This window comes from Agelaius phoeniceus, chromosome 2 (genome assembly GCF_051311805.1).
Source record: "Agelaius phoeniceus isolate bAgePho1 chromosome 2, bAgePho1.hap1, whole genome shotgun sequence".
NCBI classification, from domain to species: Eukaryota; Metazoa; Chordata; class Aves; order Passeriformes; family Icteridae; genus Agelaius; species Agelaius phoeniceus.
The window spans coordinates 19,117,975-19,139,537 of record NC_135266.1 but is presented as its reverse complement, the minus strand read 5'-3'; the positions used below and the strand labels follow the sequence as shown (position 1 = coordinate 19,139,537).

The window sequence follows — 21,563 nt, the reverse complement described above, 5'->3', positions numbered from 1 at the left end:
AATTGTGGGCTGGAAGGAGAGGAAGTTCCTGGGAGGTGAAATGAGGCTGTTTGATAAAGAGATGTAGCAGGAGAGAATACTGTGCCAGCAGAAAGCAGTCTGATATTGAGATGGGAGCTCTGACTTGCAGTTCTGCCTTCATGCTAATGTTATTGCCAGCTATTAGCCTTATTTAAAGATTAGCAAAAGAAAGCAGGAGGTTTTGTTTAGTGCAGAGAAAACGGTCTAGGGAAACACAGGTTTTTACAGAGTTTAAAAAAATGAAAAAGCTTTGGAGTAGCTAAAAAGAAGTGAGGTAACTTCCAGTCAGAGTTTACTTTTTTTTTTGCTTGTTTGTTGTTCTGCATCCTTGATGCTTTTAAAAACCTCTTGACATTGGCATTAACTTTGCTAATAAGATTTTTATTCTTCTTTCATTCTTTCTACTTAGGATTTCTTCATCCTCCCCTGTGCCTTTTGGCAGTTCTAGACTCCTAATTGCATCCAGGAATTAAACATAAATAAAAATTAAAAAAAAATCAGGGTAAAAGACCCCTGCCAACAAGGATCTGCTACAAGCTTTACTGTGTTATGAAGAAAGGCTTGATACTAATATTGTTTTAAAGCAGTGTTCTCAAAAGTTGGGTCCATTTTGCCTTCCATCTTCGAATTTTGCAAGGTTTCTTAGCACAAGATAGAATTGAGTGTTTCTGTGGAGTAGAGAAGTGAAGTTATCTGAAACTTTTAAGTAGAAGAATTGGAAAACTATATCCCAAGTTTTATCTCTTTAATACAAAGCATTATTAGGCAGACTGTGCAAGCTGATTTAGATCTTCCTAAATGCTTTACTGAGTTTCAAAACCCTAGTAACAAGATTGACAGGCTGGTTTGACTAAAATTCTGAAGCTTTCCATATCTAGATTCCAAATATTGTAAAGGAAAAAAGCAAGAAAAATAGCTAATCTTCTGATTCCTTGCATCTAGTCAAAATATTTTTTAAATGTAAATGTTTGTGCTTTATTTCTCAGAGCCGTGCACCAATCTCTGCAAAACTTGTTGCCAATATGCTGTCAGTGGCAGGGGCTGACCACATCATCACCATGGACTTGCATGCTTCTCAGATCCAGGTTGGTTCTTACCTGCTGTCCTAGAAGCTCTACTGAATTAATGTGACAAGCTGATAGTAATTCTCTGTGGCTTTGGTCATTATTTTGAAAGGCTATGTACAGAACTGTGAGGGTTCAGAGAAAGTCTTGCTACCTGTGTCTAATGAAACTCCATTTTAGAAAGAGACCAGTCTCAATTTTATGGGGTGATTTTTCACTTACTTCAAATAGTTGTGCATTGGAGCTTTGGTAGAATTTGCCAAGTCTAATGTAAGAGCTTCCAGAATATAAAATATACTGGCTTGGGGCAAATTCTCTTAATCTTAGCCCTGTGAGAGATTACAGTGTTGCCCTAGGTAGAGTTTTGTTGTTACAGCCAAGGGTGTAATATTTTCTTAAAAGAAGTGGAGATGGAGCCTGGCAACCCTTATCTGGCTTACTGATGAATCCAACAAATCACAAAACCTTTGCCTCAGACACAGAGCAGACATAATTTGTCATTCTCATGTGTGCCTTGTTTTAAGAGAACTTCTTTTTTACAGAAAACACCAAATCTTTCCATTCTGGCGCTCCATTTAATCAGAATTTCTTATTATGCTAGATGGCTGTCACATAAATAAAAAGGTCTAAACCAGATTTCTTGTTTTTACAACCTGTACCTAGATTCCATTTTGGTTTGAGTCCTCCCCATGTTGAAATACTGCTGTTACTGTCAGGCAGTTGAAATTTATGGAAGTTGAGTACTATTCACTGGATGTTTTGAGAGCTTTTCACTAGCATGAATTTACTTGAGTGCCTGAAGGTGATCATCTTTCCTGATTTTTATATCTATTGAGAACACCTGTTTCCTTTTTCATTCCTCTTGGGTGATATTTTTCAAGACCTTAATGTTTATTTGACTTCAGCAGCATTTGACAGTAGTATCAAAAGCAGAATTGAATCAGTGTAAAATACTAATGAAGTTCTGCCATTCATGATAGGCAAAGGCTTGATTCTTTCCCTTTGTCTTTGTTCCAGGTGAGATACAAACACATATTCATTAAACTCTTTCTCTTTTGGACTAGGGTTTCTTTGACATTCCAGTAGATAACCTGTATGCAGAACCTGCAGTCCTGCAGTGGATTAAAGAGAACATTCCCGAGTGGAGAAACTGTATCATAGTCTCACCTGATGCAGGTGGTGCAAAAAGGTACTATACAAGCCTAAACCAATTAGTTTTACATATAGTTAGTGATTAATGATCTTGTTTGTCTAGTCTTCTATATTCCTCTATGAATTATGCAAGATAAAGGGTACATCACTGATGAATCCAACTGCATTGTAGAAACAGAACAACTACTTCTTCCAATGCTGTTCATGCTTAAAAACATTCAGGAGCTTTCTATACTCTAAAGAAGATATTTTTCTCTCTCCCTGGATATGGCCTCATTACCTGAATCCCTCCACCAGAGGGAAGAGATTTTCCCTGCTGCTTGCTTCTTTAGCCAAGTTGCTGCACCTCTTCCTGCTTCGCTCTGGAATTGCCTAAGCTTCCCTTCTCTGTCAAGGCATATGGCCTATTCCCACTCTACCTGCTGGCATTTAGGTAAGAGCTTGCTTGACTCATTTCTTTTTTCTTTACATTATTGCATTCCAGATGTAAACCTGCTGACCCCCAGTTTTGCACTATAAATACTAGAAAAAGGGAATGAAAGTTTGAGTGGCAAAGGGTAAAAATAGAAAACTTAGTTAATTGGAGGCTTTCTTCATTCACAGCATGTGTTACTCATTTAGCAGACTCTGTTTTATTTGGTATTGATTGAGCATAAACCAATGCTAAAGCTCAGAAGCAGGCTGGCTGGTGAGGTCATAAAGCATGCTATTGAGGCAAAATGCTTATTCTCAGGTTTTATTGCTCATGCTGCTGCTGCAGAGGGAACAAAGACAAATGAAGTAAGACTCCTGTAAGCCCATAGCAGTTTAAATGTCTCAAATTTAGTATGGGGAAAAGTGTGAAAAACTGTCATAATTTGATTTTAATTGAAGTCCTTGAGTCTTCAATTAAGTTGTGAGCATTCATCTTGTAATGATTTGGAACTCCTAGTTGGTTTTTGTTTTTTAGATTAATCAAATTAAGGATGTGAAGAACATAGAAAGAATTCTAAAAGATCACTTAGTTAAATTTCTTTGTTCCTATCAGGATACAGTTATTTTTGCATTTGGTTTTATGTTGGTTTTGTTTTTAATGCAAAATACAATCTTTGCTTAGAATTCAAGTCAAAAGACAGCACTTTTCCCCCTACCAAATATTTTTGCATTATCAAATTAATGATAGAAGTTTATTTTTCGAAGTTCACTCTCACTGTATTTAGTATAGATAGTAAAAAAACAAACTGGAAAAAGGCAATCAGAAGTCTGTAACAAGTGAAGTTCATTATTAGATGTTTGGCCACCAGAGGTCACCCTGAAGAGTTTTAAAAGACCTTTGTCAAGCAGATGTATGCTAAGGGAATTATTAATGAAGTAAGCTACTTGATTACTAGTCAAGTACTGTGAAAAGAATTATTAATCACTATTAACTTGTTTGGGTTTTTTTCCCCTTTGGCTTGGTTTCAAACACTGCAATGGTATTTTCCAGTTAGAGTGTTAAAGTGCACATTCCCGTAGGCTTAGAATTTACTTCCCCCTACTTTAAATTACCTAGTGTGACTGGTATTGCAGCAGCTTAATAAAAGCTTGTGAATAGCTGAAATGTTTTCAAAGCCAGGCACTGGCTTTGATATCAGAAAACCAGAGTCAACTCAATTAAAAAACCGATTTTTGGGGTATAGCTTAAGACACTCTGGTTCATAATTAGCAATGAATTAAGATTGCTTCTACCTGTCTCATTCCTTGCAAAAGCTTTTGCTGTGGTAATTTGAAAGCCAGGAGACAAAAACTGTGTTTTGTGACAAAAACATTTGTATGACTGTTTTTTTTTTTTTTAATGATTTTCTAAACGTGGTATATTTCTTCCTGTAACTTAGGGTTACTTCAATTGCTGACAGACTGAATGTGGAATTTGCTCTCATTCATAAGGAAAGAAAGAAGGCAAATGAAGTGGACCGAATGGTCTTGGTTGGTGATGTGAAAGACAGAGTGGCAATCCTTGTTGATGATATGGCTGACACATGTGGCACAATATGTCATGCAGCAGACAAGTAAGTGTTATTATGATCTGTCTCACTGCAGTGTTCTCACTCACAGCACAGCTGATGGATACAGTTGTCCTCAAAGCCTATAACCCAACCTGACCTCTCTAGTATGAAGTCATTCTGACCCTTGAATTGATAGGGTCACAGTTCTGTGGTTCAGCAGTGTCCTTCTTTAGAACATGAAATTGAGAAAATATTTACGGAAATATATGATCTGTACCTAGGAAAAGCACAGAATAAATAAAATTTTATAACTTGAGAAGGGCTTGGGCCTTTCAAGTGCACTTTACAGTTCCAAGGCAGGAGCCAACAGCTCAAAAATCATTCCCTCCTTCAACCTCATCGTGGAGCCTTTCCACTCTCCTTAGGCAATCTTTAACAAAGCTTTACTGGATTTTACACTGCAAAGTATTTTCACCATAGTGTCCAATGCAAATGTAATATTACTTTTCACTGTACATCTGTACAAGCATAAAACTACTTTCATATGGGGAGGTGAGCATAAGTTTTCCTGTCTTCTGTCTGAAAGTTGGTTGAAGAGTTCTCATTTCCCTCTTGACTTGAGTAACTTGAGTTTGTTCAGTCTTTCCAGAAGGTTTGTAAACTTCTGCTCAATTGTGACACCCTCTGGATTCCTTCCAGCTGTTCTGCTTCTTGAAGAGGAGCTTGTGAATGTAGACTCACTATCCTAACTAAGGCTCTAGCAGTGGTACTAAGGCTCTAGCTGAGTAGAAAGGATTATTTATGATTTTCCAGGTGCCCTTATGCTGGTACTTTTCAGGTTAGCAGTAAGGCTGGCTTGTGTTAATCTGGTTCTCAAGCAGCACCCCAGGTCCTTTTCCACCAGACAGCTTTTCAGCCTCTCTTCCCTGAGCCTGTTGCACTTCATGGGGTTGTTGTGAGCAAAGTGCAGACCTAGGACTTGGCCTTATTGAACCTCATACAAATGGCCTCAGCCCATTGATCCAGCTTGCCCAGATCCCTCTGCAGAGCCTTCCTGCCCTCAGGCAGATCAATGCTCCCACCCAACTTGGTGCTACCCGCAAACCTTACTGAGGGTGTCCCCACTCTGCTTGTGCAGACCCCTGATGATGTCAAATGGGTTTGGCCCTAGGGGAACCCCACAAGTGACTGGCTGCCAGCTGGAAATAACTCAATTCACTACCACTTTCTGGCCCAGCCATCCAACCAGTTTTTTACCCAGTGAAAAGTATACCTGTCCAAGCTACGAGATACAGATTTCCACAGGGGAATGCTGTGGGAAATGGTATGAAAGCAAAAAGTGAGTTAGACATTGTTCTTGGTGGTTTGAAGTAAAGTTAATCTCACAAGTTTACAGTCTTTAGTTGCAGACTTGCTATTTGTACCTACATGAAGGATGTCAAAAACTCACATATAGTCTTGTGTGTCTTTAATTTTTCATGGAAATTTGATGAAATTTTGCAGAGATGTTGTGTAGTTGTTTGCTATCTGCATTCTAATCTGCATCATACCTCAAAGTATTCTTTTAGGCTGTGCCCTTTGCAGATCAAAATCACAAATTGCCTAGCCAACATCTTTTTAATACTCTTGTGCATAGAAGAAGTTAATTCCTGTCAAAAACCTTTATTTCTTTCCTGTTTTGAAAGAAGTACTCCTTTTCCTACAGTACATTTCTAGAGACAAAATTCTAAAACTGTCAATCACCTTCAATGTATCTGCAATGTTCACTAAGAAAGATGCTTTTGCTTCAGTGATTCTGCCTTGTGTTGTGTTCTTGGCATGAACTAGTGCTTTTCATTAATGTCAAATCCAGGTGGGATGTATTTTGTGTATAATAAGACCCATGCACCAAAATACTCCCTAAACTCCTTTTGCCTCAGCAACCTAGATGCATATCAAGCAGATGAACTAAGGAACATATTTTCAGATACAACAAATCAACTTGCTTAAGTACAAACTCAAGTACACACACTTGGTACACACTCACCCTGTTGTAATGGATATACCTTCTAGGCTGCAGGTACTAAATGTAGTGCTGAAAATGACCAGAAAATTTGAATTCTGTTAAATCATTCAAAATGAGAAGATGTTTCTGTGGTTTTGTCTTTTTTTTTCCTCTCTTATGCTTCCTCCTGTGTCTTTGTGATGATCTGATAAAATTCCTCAGGGCCTCTGTTTCTAAGGCTAGAGAAGCAGTAGGACATAGCTGAGCATCTGGAGGCATTGAGGCCATTAGAAACTAAATTAGGATATTTTAAGTCATTCACAAGGTGTTCTAGTTCTTTGATTTATACGTTTTTCCTCCTCATGTATCACTTCACTGAGTGCTTGGATCAGCAGCATGTCTTCTCACAACCTTGCAGTAAGCTACGGTTTTAATCATTAACATTTCTTCTTCCTCGGAAACTCCTTCCAAGCAGAACTGTTTGAATTGCAAATGAAAATAAAGGTGGACAATAATGGAGGCACAATGGAGTTGTGAATACTGCCATCCAACCTATTTAATTTTTTGCCTGGTTAAGATAGAAAGCTTGTACTGGATTTCATTTTTATGTTGTGCTGGTATGGTCAAAAGTGCAGCATTGTAGATTAGTAACACTGCTGCAAATAAGAACTTTTAAATTAAATTTATAATTTTTGTTGGGGATTTTTCTGAGACAATTCAAACTTCTTCAGGTTATATTATACAAATATCAGAATTATTTTTTAGATATTTTATATATAGGACTTCGTAAGTGAAATGCATTTTAGAGATTTGTATCTGGCTTCATCTATAACCATATATGTACACATGCATCACAGCATGCTATTGTTGTGTGTTCTACAGGTTAATGTCTGCTGGAGCTACCAAAGTTTATGCCATTCTGACTCATGGCATCTTTTCTGGTCCTGCCCTCTCTCGGATTAATAATGCATCGTTTGAGGCTGTTGTGGTAACCAACACAATCCCCCAAGAGGAGAAAATGAAACATTGCCCAAAAATACAGGTACAGTGGTGTTATGTCATTTCTTTAGACACAGTATTTGTATTTTACTGCTCACTGGTGCTAGAATTTGTGCCTTGAGAAACATTTTGCTAAAACATGCTAAAGAATGGTTTTTAGGGCATTCAGGTAATATAATAGGGCACTTCAAAGTATTTGGTATTTGCCACACCTTGAGTATGCTTGATTGTTGAAAGAGTGACAAATGTAAAATTGAATGGGTTTTTCTTCTTTTTTTTTAATCAATATTATTCATACAATATTTGCATGTAGGACTTTAGTCATTCTGTTGAGGAGGCCACAGAAATCTTAGGTGACATTATTTTTCCTTGAAAAACACAAATGGAATTGTTCTAAAAAGTCATGTGTCCCTTTTGGAGGTTTTCCTTAGTATAGAGTGGAGCAAAGCATAAAGGATTGAGGTTTTAAATGCATTACTGGATTTTTTAAAAGCTTAACATTTGGTATTTATTGAAACAGGGCAAGCACTTCAAAAGGTGTACTTCCTTTAAATTGTATTTATGTCAAGCAGACACTGCCATCTGATGGCAAGAATAGTGGGGCTTTTTGACAACATGCCCTTTGTCAGAAGTACTCAAAAATATGAGTGTTCAGTGATCATAGTCAATTCATTCTTACTCAATTTTTGAGTTCTTATTTGGTATTATTGCAGTTATTATGTATATATTCAATACCTAAGCTTTAATGTTTTATTACTTTCTAGAAATAAAAGCTGCAAAGGTAGATGGACTGTTTGTTTATATGGCTCTAAACTGCATAGTTTATTGCTCTTGGCATGCCATCAAATTTTTCTTCTCAATTTTTCTTTCAGTTTATTGACATTTCCATGATCCTGGCAGAGGCAATTCGAAGAACACACAATGGTGAATCAGTGTCTTACCTGTTCAGTCACGTCCCCTTGTAACTGCAGGGGATTCCACTGCATCTTTGCAAAGGTCTCTTAAGCTAGCACTGTTTTTAACTATGCACATCAACCATGAGAAATTATTATCTTTGTACAATTCGAGAGCTTGTATGTTTAATTATCATATTTGTCTTGTAATTACCATTTGTTCTTTGTAAATGGGCAATAAATCTCCATCTTGCAGAAAACTTAAGAATTCTCTTGAGAGTCTGGAAGTCTTGTGTGTTGTGCAAGTTCTTCTATGTGCCTGTTCTCACATTTGGCTGACTGCTGTGTCAGATCCATTTTTCTATACAGAACTACAAACTGTTCACAGAACTTAACAGGATGTCCATGTGTACGATCATTCTCTGTGTTAAGCTAAATGTTACAGACCTTTCTTGTATCTATTAATCTGTTGGACAAACAGCTGGGGTTTTTTGTTTATGTTTAAGTACCATGAAAAGTATTTTGTAAGCCCTAATATGTAAAGGTCATGTTAATTTTGAGGAACTGTTAACATATAAATAGTATGACCTGTTTGATACACTTAATGTTCACCTTTTTCCCCACAAGATATTTGGGGCTGCTGTTTTCTTTTGTAAAGCTCTCATCACATTAAATTGTTTGCTTAACATCTATTCTGTAAAGTTGCTGTCTTGTAAGATTGATGTTTCAGTATTATTAATATCACTTGTCTAAACAATGACCAAGCTGTGATCGTGAGCAGTTTGGTGTAAATTTCATTTTTTCCTCTGTCATTTTAGACATTCCCTGATTGTGATGATAGGAATAATTTTATACAAGCTTTCCTGTTAATATTATAAAGATTTATTGCGCCAAGTCCAAACAGAAAATTAAATGCACTTAGACTGGTCTGTACCAGGTTGAAAAGTATCTGAAAATACAGGAGGGGTTTTCAGCTTCCACAGTCAATGGATCTTCTCCAAATTCCTGTTACAAAATACCACAATACTTCACTGTGCAGTGAGTGAACTAGGCTACAGTAACAAATCATGAATGCTTTAACATTAGAGAATGAAAATCATTATGAAAACAATTTTTCCTGTTGTATTATGGGACAGCTTATGGTTAAATATGGGTAATGCAGTCAGTAATGGATTAGGCAGGGGGTCGGGACTCAAAGTTGTAATTTTGTAATTAGGTCTTTGAGTCCTATTATGAACTGTTCTCAGTCTTTCTGTTAGAAGAGTAATTTGTATTAAGATACTATCCCTGTACCTAGATCACAGGAACTCAAGTTACCACAAAATTTTACAAAAATTACCACATTGCATTGCAGAAGTTGAAGGATTTAGCTTATATTTGTACATAAACTTTATATTGACTTGTTCCACTGCTCTAGTGCAAGTACACATTTTTGGCTCTCTTAGTAAGAGTATCTGATGTTTGCAGCTTTGCTGGAAGCTCTTGTCATAGACTCCAGGGGTTTTAAATGTCAAATGCTCTGAGTCTGGTGCTGAGATATGGGACTGTGGGGAGTGAAACCTCAATGTCTTTCTTGTACTGAAGGGCCCAAAACTGAACAGAGATAAAGATTCTCCTTAGCCCTTCTTTGGTTGTTAATGCTAACAACCAAATGTTGTATTGGTTGTTATTATAGGAATACTTTATTCTCTTTTTCTGCAGCAGCCAGATTAATTTCTTTTTTGTCTTTAGACCTTGTCATTTTCTCCATGGTCACCAAGCTCTGAGTGCTTTCTCTGCTCTTGTTGTAGGCCAGTCTCCTCCAATGCCAGTCTTCTGTTTATTGTTTTGGTTCATTTTAGTGCCTGCAAATACATTTTTGCAAGGGCTGTCAGCAAGGAGCTTACATCAAATACACAGATCATACATACAGAAGCTTTAAGGCATCTGCAAGTGATTTTGTTATCATTTCCCCAATTTCGCTATCCATTTCTCTTTTTGGTTCTTTTTGCACATCTGTCTATATCAGTTAGAAGAGTCAACTTATGTATTTCAAAAACTGAGCAAGATAACTGCTTTTCTTGAATAATTTCATGGGTGAATTATGCAATGTTAGACTGAATGTTGTATTAACTATGAATAGGTGAGGTTGTATCCTCATTCTTGAAAAAAGGGTCAGCACTTTAGAAAGAAGGCATTGCTGCAGGACCTTAGGACTGCCAATAAACTATCCAGATTTAAGATGAACACAGTGGAATCCTAATTTTGATAAATAAGTTAAAGCAATTTGCTGTAAGTTTTCTTTTAGAAGACAAAGGGGGGGAAAAGGAAATGTGAATTCACCAATCTTACACAAACCAACTGATGACAAAACTCATAGATAAAGGATTAAAGCAATTACAGGTTCCTGCTTTTTTTTAAATTACATTCTTCACTCAGCTGCAGCAATATACATTTGCTCTTACCAATGGGTCCTCCCCTAACATGTGATGTAGTAGGAAGTACTTTTTTGGTTTTAGGTTACTTTGTGTTTCAGAGGAGACAAGAGATTATGTGCAACTTCTGAAGGAAACTGAATTTTTAAAATCAGTAAACCAGTAACTCCTTGTGCCTCCAAAAACCAAACTATATTCTGGAGTTCTGAACTGCAGTGCATTTACTTTCACCACTTTTGAAGGAAAATATTGCTGTATTTTGCTTTCCACATTTCATAGGTTTAAGGAAAAAAAGAAAAAGCCGCAAAAGCACGCTCTGTGTTTCTATTAATGTTTAGCTAAACCTGCAGTTTCACTCTGTAGAGAATTGAAACTCCTGTGCTCTTAGATGGGTAACACCAAGTTTCTAATATAAAGAAGAATCAGCCTTATTTCAAAATAAAATGCTGAGTGTCTGCCTAGATATTAAAATATCTGAAGTTTGTGGGTTTAGACTGCAAGGAAGGTCTCCAAAGACCCTGTGCACCCGCAAATAATTACTGGTTTGGGTGATTGGACATGGATTACAAAACCCATTTGCAACCAAAACACTCATGTTCTGGTGTCATGAGTAGGGATGTTGCTGTCATAGCAGGGTCATGGCTGGGTATTTGAAGAAATCAACACAGTCCAGCTTGTGTCAAATCATTCTCTTCTTTCATAATTAGTTAAGCACATTATCTTTGCTGTAGGGTCAATAATATGAGTGGAAGCTAACTTTCCTTTGTTGTCACATCCACAGTGAAATATTCAGAGCAGAATAGCTAGTGTAGAGTGTTTGCTAGTGTAGAGTGAAGGTTTTCCTCCTACCAGAAATTTCTTTAATGGCTTTTCAACACACAGCAGGATTTTAGTAAGATTTTTGCATTAGTTATGGTAGCACCCAATGAAAACCTCGGTGCTTTTTGAAAAGCAAAATCCAGTTATCAGTAAAGAAGAATTATTCTGCATTGCATTACTTCTAGGATTCAGGCACAAAGGTGAGAAATATAGTCCTGAATTAATATATTTGGGAATTAATAAGCCCTTTTCTAGGCCTTGATTGAAATGGCAACGATGCTGTACAACTTCCCTGTTTATGTCTAAATGACTCAGACACGAAACACAGGAAATTTGAAAGAATGATTACAAATTCTTTCCCTGTTTATTCTTCAGGTTCCTATCACCTGAAATGAATTTCTCAGCTCCACTATAGTCAGAGAAATTATAAATTGCAATTTCAAATGTAAAGAAAAATATGTGGAGAAGGAAGGCATGAAAAAACCCCACAAACTCCACCTAATAAACATGTTCTGGTGAGCATGGAGGCTTGTAAGTATGGAGGCACAGGGAGTTACTGTCTGAAAGAAGCCATGTTCTGTGAAATGCTGGATTGTCATCAGCATAAGTCTATTTAAGGTTTGGCCCTCCTACACTCTCCCACACAGTTTTGACCTTGTTGTATGCCATTTCCTGTGCCCTTGCCACTATCTATTTTATCCTCATTGGGTTTGTTTCCCTTCCCCAAAGTCCCATTCACTTAATAGACATTTCTTCCATAGAGTATTCAACTTAGAGCCATCCCTCTTCTTGAAGCTGTTTTCATCAGAAGTGAATGTCAAATAATAATGACTAAACTTCCAAAACTGAACTATTGTTAACATCAATAACCAACTTCTGTCTCTCTTTTCATGCAGCTTACACCAAAAAGAGGGGGAGGGGGAAAGGAGGAACTTGAGCTTCTTCAAATCTTAGTTTAGTTTGAAGTGACAGACTTATGCTTATGTAACACATTTTTGTCCTTGCTGATTGATCTTAAACTTTGTGGCCAAATATTTCACAATTGTCCTTTGGAATTCCCCATAGCTTGGGTGTTAACCTTTTTTTTTTGAGTAGTTTTTATAGTTTTTTATGGTGTGGAACTGTATCTAGGTAAAACACAGTTTGAAATGAAAACTGTTCAAAAGTAGCATAGAAGAGAGCATATTGAAGCATATGAGAATAAAAGCACGTGGATGTATGAGTAACGTAAGAATTTTTTTAAAGCAGAAAAAATAAGAGTACTCAGTTATTTCTGTGGGGGTGGAGCAGTAGATGAGATGCTGTTGTTTAAAGTACAAATGTTAGAGGAAGTAGGTTGCAGCAGTTCTTTCACATTCAATTATTTCTCAAGCTGCAATTGAGGTGAAAAATAGTGATGGAGTAGTGATTTCTGCTGTTATCTTGAGTGAGTTATGTCATGTTACATTCTCTTCTGCACCTCAGCTGAACCACTGGAAACCACTTGGATGCTGTTTTCTTCTGCTCTGTTATTATAGTCTCTTCCAGCATCAAATCTGCCAGACCTGGAAGCACACAGAAAATGGTATGTTAATCTTTCATTTTAAAATTGCTCTTAGGTATCTTTGACTAGAACTGTTGTCGATTTTCAAGAGCATATTCTGCTTTTCTGTTTTCTAAATGGTACAGTTTACTGTTACAGTTATAAATTGCAGTGCATCATGACCAGAAAGGAAATTATTCATTTGCATTAAAACTTATTGTACATCAGTGCTACAGAACGAGCAATGAATGTCTTTTCAAAATGCTCTAAGTTCTTATGTGTTTATTTTTCTCTTCCCTTTCCTCCTGTCATAACCTAAAATGCATGTGGCACCTCTACAGAAAAACTTCTTTCAGAAACATATAGCTGTACTGTTGCTGAATATTTGAAGAACAGCCTAAATCATTTAGAGTTTATGCACATGCCAGTTAAGATCAGTAGATTAGTCCTTTTCAAACTTCTTATAAAGCCAAGCATAGATCACAGAGAAAAGAGCAGCTCCCAAACTCTAGCTGTACATTTAAGCAAGCCTCTCGTTGCAAACACATTGCACAGGACAGCATTGCTTTTTGCTCTTATTAGAAGTCTTTTTGTTTGTTCTGGTACTATAATGGATGTGAGGTTTTACACATGTGAATATCCAGATACAGCACCAGAATGTAACTCTTTACAGTTCAAATAGTTAATGCATTAAAAAGATTATCAGGAAAGGGAAGAATATACAAAGAAATGAAGCACAAAGATTGTAGTAGCTAGGCTGGCTCTGCAACAACACTTACGTTCCTAAAAATACTGAAATATGTGAGAGTTTAAAACCTGAGCATTGTAAAAGACTCAAGAGTCTTTTCTTAAGAAACATATTAAAAAAAAACATTCATGAAGACTTTCAAACCCCAGATTCACTGCCCCTAATTTCAGGCACCTAAATGGGCAGCATTGATCTCTGCTTGGTGTGTACTCAGGCAGATCTCCCTCGATCTTCAAACCCAGCAGTTCCTGCAGAGAGGCCTCTCTCTCTCTCCCACTCAAATTTCAGTGCTGCTGTGTTCCATGGGCACTTGCCTTGGGTGACCAGACTAACTCTGGGCTCCATCGGTCTGCTAATGCAGGAAATGGAGGCAGGCAGCTCCTGGGACATTACAGGCCATGGTAGCATAGGCGTTCTTTGGTATTCCATTAGTGTCCTAACATCCTTTACGTGTATAATATGCTGTGTCCCCTGGGAAATAATTAAGGAAGGCAATTTTTTTTCAATAATATATCCAGATTTTTCTTTGGCAGTGTCTCTTGTCACTCTAAGAAAGACCTTCAATTTTCCATATAATTTAATAGCAATGGCAGAGTCCTTCCTTCTCCTTTCCACATCCCTGACCACATTACTGGAGAAAAAAGGATTCTACTGAAAAGGGGTGGTGAGAGGAAATTAATGCCTTTTATCTTTTCCAAATTCACTCCCCACTTACTCTGATTATTCTCATTTATCATTTTTATCCAAGTACTTTTCTACATCAGGAGATCAAAAAACTTAATCCTGCTCTAAAACGGATTGGCTAGACTGTACTGAACTCTCTTACCCAGTGATCTCTGTTTGGGTGAGTTTCCTAAGTGAATTCCAATAAGCCAAATTATGGCTAATTTGATACCTAGCAAATGAAAACACAAGAGTCAGAGATGGTAAAATATGAATACACAGGCATGGCCTGGTTAGTCCGAATGAGCCTTCCTTGAATAATTATATGAATGACTGCCATGGCTACCAGCCATGGTATTTAGCTACTTTGTCTTTTCCCAGAGGATCTATGGAAAAGAAGAAAGCACTACAGCACTTCCAGGGAATGGGCAAAGAAACTGTGGTAGCACTGCAACACCATGTCACTGTATCAGGTTACACTGAAGTCAAGGTCTGCAGTGGACTTTTACATTTTTCCTTCTGTACTGGAGCTCTGTAATTCCAAAGATGACTGAAGGAATTACCAAAGTGATGCCATTTGGATGTTGAGTCAAAGTAGCAGAAGTGCAGAGCTGTGTGAGACCTGATCTGGTTTCTCTCACATTTGCTGCCCTGCAAGTCACCAGAGCACTCTTCCAGATACACAGATGCAGAGGTAGATCAGTGTAGTTCTCTGAGGTAACACAGAAACACAAATTTGTACAGGCGACACAGTGCTCAAAGTAAACAGGGTGAGCAAGAGGAAGCCTCACTTCACCTCCAAGCCCATGTCACCTGCAAGGCACAGCTTTGGCAACACTCAACAGGGTTCACACAGACTGCTAGGCAGGTCTCTGTATGTTCTTGTGTCCTAGCTAAAGAGACAAAAACATTTCCATGTATCTTGAACATTTTACCAAATCATCCAATTTTCACCGGCTTAACTTGGGTTATGACATTTAATCAATATTACGCCACACACAACCAATCCTCATTGTTTAAATCCTCTATGTGCCATGCAAGCCTCCACCGCTGAGTTTTCAAGGGAGAAATGAGGCTGTTGATTTTTGTGGGGTGACTTGTCTTTAAAACTCTTGACCAGCACCAGACACAAGCAGTTAAGGTGCTAGGCAAGGCAGCAAGATGGTCAGGGCCCCTGTGCCTGTGCTGCACAAGCCAAGCTGGCAGCCTGCCATCCAGGGTTTCCTTGACACTGACTGCTGCTGAGGAAGTAACTAGTAGGTTGTGAAATATTAAAAACTTTTTCCATAATACACACAAATCTATGAAGTCAGCAAAGACTCGACAGACAGAGAAGCTTTTTAACATGCCTGAGAAGCTTCTTAACATGCCTGTGGGATTTTAGCTCTGGTTATGTAGTCTGATTATTAGGCTTTTACCGAATATGCCCAATTTTAAACTTGCATTTTTATGGCCCCACCTCAAATTGATACTTTTTTTTTTCATACTTCTTCCCTTCTTGGGCAGTGAAAATGCAAACTGGTATGAAACTTTATTGAATTAGACATTGACTGGCTTAGGTCAACTCTACATCCGTTTTGACACTTACTAGAGGAAGAGAACTTATGATAATGTTAAATTTGAATTAGGAAATCAGCCACCCATTAGTGAAGTTTTGAAAGTTTACACAAGCTTTTAAGTGAATATAAATTTTACCCAACTTGCATACGATTTGAAAAAATAGCTGTGTTCATCCATGCTATTATGCAAAGGCAATCTGCAGGATGTTTAATGCCTCTTATTTTCCCTTTAAAAAGAATGTTCATAGAGACAGAGAATTTATTCACCCCTTTTCACTTTTTCAGGAGATATTTTATTAATAATTCCTTTTTTAGAGAGTGGTATTTATTTTAATACTAGAATTCTTGGACATAATAAAAAAAGCATTTGAGGGGAAAAAAGAACATATGTCTTCCAAAACCTCTAATCCTACTTGCACATCTGCAAATAATCCTATTCCTGGTCAGTGTGAGACAAGAACCAGAATTTAGATGTATAGTTGGCCTCACCCAGTGTATAGATGAAATATTCCCATTGCATTAAACTAACACCTCCATTTTTCCTTGGTTTTAGGTACCTTGTGCAAAGATGTCAAATGCATGGCCGTTTATCTTGCTCTTCATATTCCCAATGCTGCTGTCAGGGGCTTGGTTTCCCAAAACTTTACCCTGTGATGTTAAATCCTCAGAAGATACTGTGACAGTGGACTGCACCGACCGGCGCATTACAGAAGTCCCCAGAGGGATCCCTGGGAACGCTACCAACCTTACCCTGAGTATTAACCATATTCCCCACATCTACCCAACATCCTTTGATCGTCTTGAAAACCTCCAGGAGATTGACTTCAGATGCAACTGTGTGCCTGTCAAAATGGGGCCCAAAGATAATGTGTGCACCAGCCCACTGAAAATTGAGAATGGCAGTTTTGCTGCCCTGACAAGACTGAAGTCATTGTATTTGGATGCAAACCAGCTGGCAGAAATACCCCGAGGTCTTCCTGCTACTTTAACCTTGCTGAGCCTGGAAGCAAACCATATCTTTTCTATCCAAAAAGCCAGCTTCTCAGAGCTAGCAAACATCGAGGTATTGTATCTTGGACAGAACTGTTACTACCGCAATCCATGCAATGTTTCATTTGAAATTGAGGAAACAGCCTTCCTGGCACTGAAAAAGTTGACAATTCTATCCCTGAAGTCCAATAACTTAACACAAGTCCCACCCAATTTGTCATCTACTCTAAAGGAATTGTATATTTACAACAACATGATTCAAGAGATTCAAGAACAGGATTTAAGTGGCCTTCCCAACCTAGAAATTCTTGACCTAAGCGGCAATTGCCCACGTTGCTATAATGCCCCATATCCTTGCATTCCCTGTCCCAGGAACTCAATTCAGATCCATCCAAAGGCTTTTGACTCCTTGGAAAATTTAAGGATTTTGCGGCTTCACAGTAACTCTCTTCAGAGCATACCCAGCAGCTGGTTTAAAAGCATCAAGAATCTCAAAGAACTTGACCTCTCCCAAAATTTCCTCATGAAGGAGATTGGAGATGCTCAGTTCTTGACATTTCTCCCCAGCCTTGTGCAGCTTGATCTGTCCTTTAACTTTGAGCTGAAGGTGTATTCTCCCTACTTGAATCTTTCTAAGACATTTTCCTCCCTCTCTAACCTGGAAACCCTGAGGCTCAAGGGTTATGTTTTTAAAGAACTGAGGGCACGAGATCTACACCCACTGCTCAGTCTTAGGAATCTAACGATGTTGGATCTCGGGACTAATTTTATTAAAGTTGCAGACATGACAGTGTTTAAAGAATTCCCAGCTCTTAAGTTCATTGACCTCTCAATGAATAAAATTTCTCCTTCTTCAGGGGAAAGCAACTTCTATGGATTTTGCTCTAATCCTGGCATTTCACTTGAGCAATCCAACAGGCAAGTACAACAAGAGATGCATTATTTCAGGTATGATGTGTACGGGAGAAGTTGCCGTTCCAAAGCCATAGAGGCTTCTTCCTACCAGTCTTTAGTTAAGGAAGATTGCCTTAACTATGGAAAAACTCTGGATTTAAGCAGAAACAATGTATTTTTTGTTAACCCCTCAGACTTCCAGGGACTTAGCTCCCTCAAATGTCTCAACTTGTCAGGTAATGCAATAAGTCAAACTTTAAACGGAAGTGAATTCTCTTCCTTGTCTGAATTGAAATATCTGGATTTTTCTAACAACAGGGTCGATTTGCTATACCAAACTGCTTTCAAAGAACTCAAACTTTTAGAAATTCTAGATCTGAGCAATAACAAATATTATTTTCTGGCAGAAGGTGTTACTCATGTGCTTAGTTTTATGAAAAACCTAGTCCATTTGAGGAAGCTGATGATGAATGAGAATGACATTTCTACCACGATTGATACAGGAATGGAAAGTCAATCTCTTCGAATTTTAGAATTCAGAGGCAATCGTTTAGATGCTTTATGGGTGGATGGCAATTCTAGATACTTGTCCTTCTTCAAGAATCTGACCAGCCTGGAAGAATTGGATATTTCCTTCAACTCACTCAGTTTTTTGCCTCATAGTGTTTTTGAAGAAATGCCTCCCAGTCTCAAGATCCTTAACTTAACAAATAATCGACTGAAGAGTTTTATCTGGGGAAACCTCCCCTCTCTGAAGAACCTGGTAACTCTGGACCTGAGCAATAACCTTCTGACTAATGTTCCCCGAGAACTGTCCAATTGCTCTTCATCTCTCCAAGAATTGATGCTCCGAAACAATCGCATTCAGCGATTAACTAAATATTTTCTCAGAGATGCTTTTAAATTGAGGTATTTGGACCTCAGCTCAAACAAGATTCAAGTAATTAGGAGATCTAGCTTTCCTGAAAATGTCATTAACAACCTGAAGATGCTGCTTTTGCACGGCAATCCTTTCAAGTGTAACTGTGAGGCTGTGTGGTTTGTCTGGTGGATCAATCGGACGCAGGTGACCATTCCTCTTCTGGCCACTGACGTCACCTGTGCTGGCCCAGGGGCCCATAAGGGAAGGAGCGTGGTTTTCTTGGATCTGTACACCTGTGAGCTGGACACATCATATCTGATCCTTTATGCTCTGACAGCTTCAGCCATCCTTGCCTTAATGGTGATCCCAGTGATGAGCCATCTGTACTTCTGGGATGTGTGGTACAGCTACCATTACTGCACTGCCAGGCTGAAGGGCTATCGGCGCTTGTCTTCTCCAGCTGCTTGCTACGACGCCTTTATTGCCTATGACAGTGAAGACCCAGCTGTGAATGAGTGGGTGCTGCAAGAGCTGGTAGAAAGGCTGGAAAACCAAAAAGCCAGGCAGTTCAATTTATGCCTGGAAGGAAGGGACTGGCTCCCAGGACAGCCAGTCTTTGACAACCTTTCCCAGAGCATTCAGCTGAGCAAAAAGACCATTTTTGTGCTGACCAACAGGTACATTAAAAGTGGCCGCTTCAAGACAACATTTTATATGGCTCATCAGCGGCTTCTGGATGAAAAAATGGATGTCATTATCTTGATATTTCTTGAGAAGGTTTTGCAGAAGTCCCGCTATGTCCGTCTGAGGAAGAGGCTGTGCAAAAGTTCAGTCCTGGAATGGCCAACTAATCCTCAGTCTCAGCCCTACTTCTGGCAGTGCCTGAAAAATGCCATAGCTATGAGCAATTCTCTGGCTTACAACAAGCTTCTCCAAGAAACTGTTTAGCTCTACTCTTTCCCTTAAATGTTATTATGATACACATGCACCTTGTTTGGCACTTTTTAGTGTGCAGCAAGAAATTATGCACTACCCCCTGGAAGTCATTTTTCTTTAAAATCACCACTTCCAGCTTTTAGTTCACTATAGGCCTCCAGCATCTCCTGTGTTTGGGACAAGTGTGGCTTAGACCCTTGGTCAACATGCTAAATACGCAGAGTGATGGAGTGGTTGGACCATGCCTAAAGTTGCTGCTGTTCAGACACTGTTGGAATAAATGGGATTTTAATAAAAAGGTATAGTTTATCTATTTTTTGTATTTATGAAAATCAAGAAAAGAAATCACTGGCACATTTGTGTCCAGAAATAGCTTTTAAAAAGCTCATTCTTTGAACTTAGAAGTTGGGAAAATAAAAGATTTCTTATCTTTTCATCTTAGGCTTACAGCTTCTGAGTCTACCACTTCTGTCTGAGTGGGGAAACTGGGGAAAGAAAATTCTGTTGAGACTGATGTCAGGGGCTTGGGTCTGGTACAGGAACTCTCCCATTGTTGCTCAGTTAAAAAGATCACAAATCTGAAGAGACTTGGAAGTATGTGTGTGGACTGAAATTGAGAGGTATGAGTTCAGAAGATCTTGTAGGCTGTATAAGATAAAGGGATTCCTTGTGCATGGGTACAAGAAGAAGGAGAGGCCAGTAGATGGGCAGAGGGAAAGGCGCAAGGCAGATAGAGAAATTCAGTTAAACCAAAGAGACAAAGAACTAGATATATTCCAGATCCCATCTGACCCAAACCATTCTATGATTCTGTAATCTCAGCTGCCTCTGGCAGTTCCTTGCCTGGGTCTTCTGACTTGTCCTTTCTTGAAATAGTTCCTTTTTGATTTAGTTTAGTAGGCATGCAGACAGACAAGAACACAAAAACAAACAAGAAAACTAATGCTCATATAATATTACAGACAATAAGGATTTTTTTCCCCTCCAAATTATCATAGTGGTGTTATTGATTTACAACAGAAGCAAGAGAAAGATCAGGGCCTGTTTAGAAGAGTGGATGTTTGGATTTTATTTTAACATTGGAAGGAGCATCTGGGGAACTAAAGGCTTGTCAGCCTGACATCGGTGCCAGTGAAGATCATGGAGCTGATCATCTTGAATGCCATCATGCAAGAAGTACAGGAAAACCAGGGCATGAGGTCCATCTGGCATGGGTTTATGAAAGGCAGGTCTTCCTTGACCAACCTGTTCTCCTTCTGTGACAAAATGACCTGCTTAGGATGAGGGAAAGGCTGTGGATGTTGTCTATCTAGAGTTTAGTAAATCCTTTTACACAATTCTCCATAGCATTGTTTGGCCAGGAGAAAAGGCGGCTCAGGGAGACCTTATCACTCTCTACCACCACCTGAAAGGAGGCTGTACTCAGTGAGAGTCAGTCTTTTCTCTCATGTAGAAAGTGACAGGATGAAAGGAAATGGACTGGAGTTGCATCAGAGGAGGTTTACATTAGATATTAGGAAAAATAACATCATGGAAAGGGTTGTCAAGCAATGGAACAGACTGCCCAGGGAAATGGTGAAGTCACCATCCTCACAATTGTTTAAAAAACACATGGATATGGCACTTGATATGTTTTAATATTGAACATGGCCATGGTGCTAGGTTGATGATTAGACTTGATAATCTTACAGTCTTTCCAACCTTAATTATTTTATGATGCTGTGATTTCTTATGGTTGTGTTTGTAAACCAATGATTTGAAGTTCAACTACTTTGTGCTTATTGTGACTGAGACAGTCACCAATCACCACTTTGTCCATGAATCCCTCTCTGCTTCCAAACAACAAATCTAGGTGGGCACGTTCCCTAGTGGGTTCCCTTACTATCTCCACCAAGAAATCATCTTCAACATGCTTCAAGACTGCTTGTGTCCATTGTATAGTGTATTTAATTCAGGTCTAGGAAGTTATCACCTATAAGGACAAGGATAGCTGACCTAAAGATATTTTCTTAATTCTTTTTGGAGTAATTCCTTAGTGTCATGGTTCCAGATGGGTGGTTGATAACATACTCCCACAAC

The 21,563-nt window shown here is 38.6% G+C and overlaps 3 protein-coding genes across 5 annotated transcripts in view; all 3 read left to right on the top strand.

Annotated features, from left to right (window-relative positions):
* The window catches only part of PRPS2 (phosphoribosyl pyrophosphate synthetase 2), a 26,952-nt gene extending 14,075 nt beyond the window's left edge, over nt 1-12,877 (top strand). Inside the window, exons 4-9 of one of the 3 annotated variants that reach the window (XM_054654652.2) lie at nt 1,008-1,106; nt 2,150-2,274; nt 4,091-4,264; nt 7,068-7,227; nt 8,057-8,180; nt 12,775-12,877. In XM_054654652.2, the coding sequence (XP_054510627.1) occupies nt 1,008-1,106; nt 2,150-2,274; nt 4,091-4,264; nt 7,068-7,227; nt 8,057-8,149 (651 nt within the window). In that variant the 3' untranslated portion in view covers nt 8,150-8,180; nt 12,775-12,877. Of the gene's footprint in view, nt 1-1,007; nt 1,107-2,149; nt 2,275-2,536; nt 2,671-4,090; nt 4,265-7,067; nt 7,228-8,056; nt 8,721-12,774 lie in introns of those variants that run through there. The other 2 variants (XM_054654653.2, XM_077173129.1) reach the window with 2 other exon arrangements.
* On the top strand, nt 12,740-19,920 carry TLR7 (toll like receptor 7). Its single transcript, XM_077173098.1, has 2 exons — nt 12,740-12,874; nt 16,356-19,920. The coding sequence occupies exons 1-2, from the start codon at nt 12,872-12,874 to the stop codon at nt 19,494-19,496; spliced, it is 3,144 nt and encodes a 1,047-aa protein (XP_077029213.1). The 5' UTR covers nt 12,740-12,871; the 3' UTR covers nt 19,497-19,920.
* Nucleotides 12,770-21,563, top strand: part of LOC129132436 (toll-like receptor 7) — a 25,534-nt gene continuing 16,740 nt past the window's right edge. Inside the window, exon 1 of the mRNA XM_077173108.1 lies at nt 12,770-12,874. Within this exon, the coding sequence (XP_077029223.1) occupies nt 12,872-12,874 (3 nt within the window). The 5' untranslated portion in view covers nt 12,770-12,871. The remainder of the gene's footprint in view (nt 12,875-21,563) is intronic.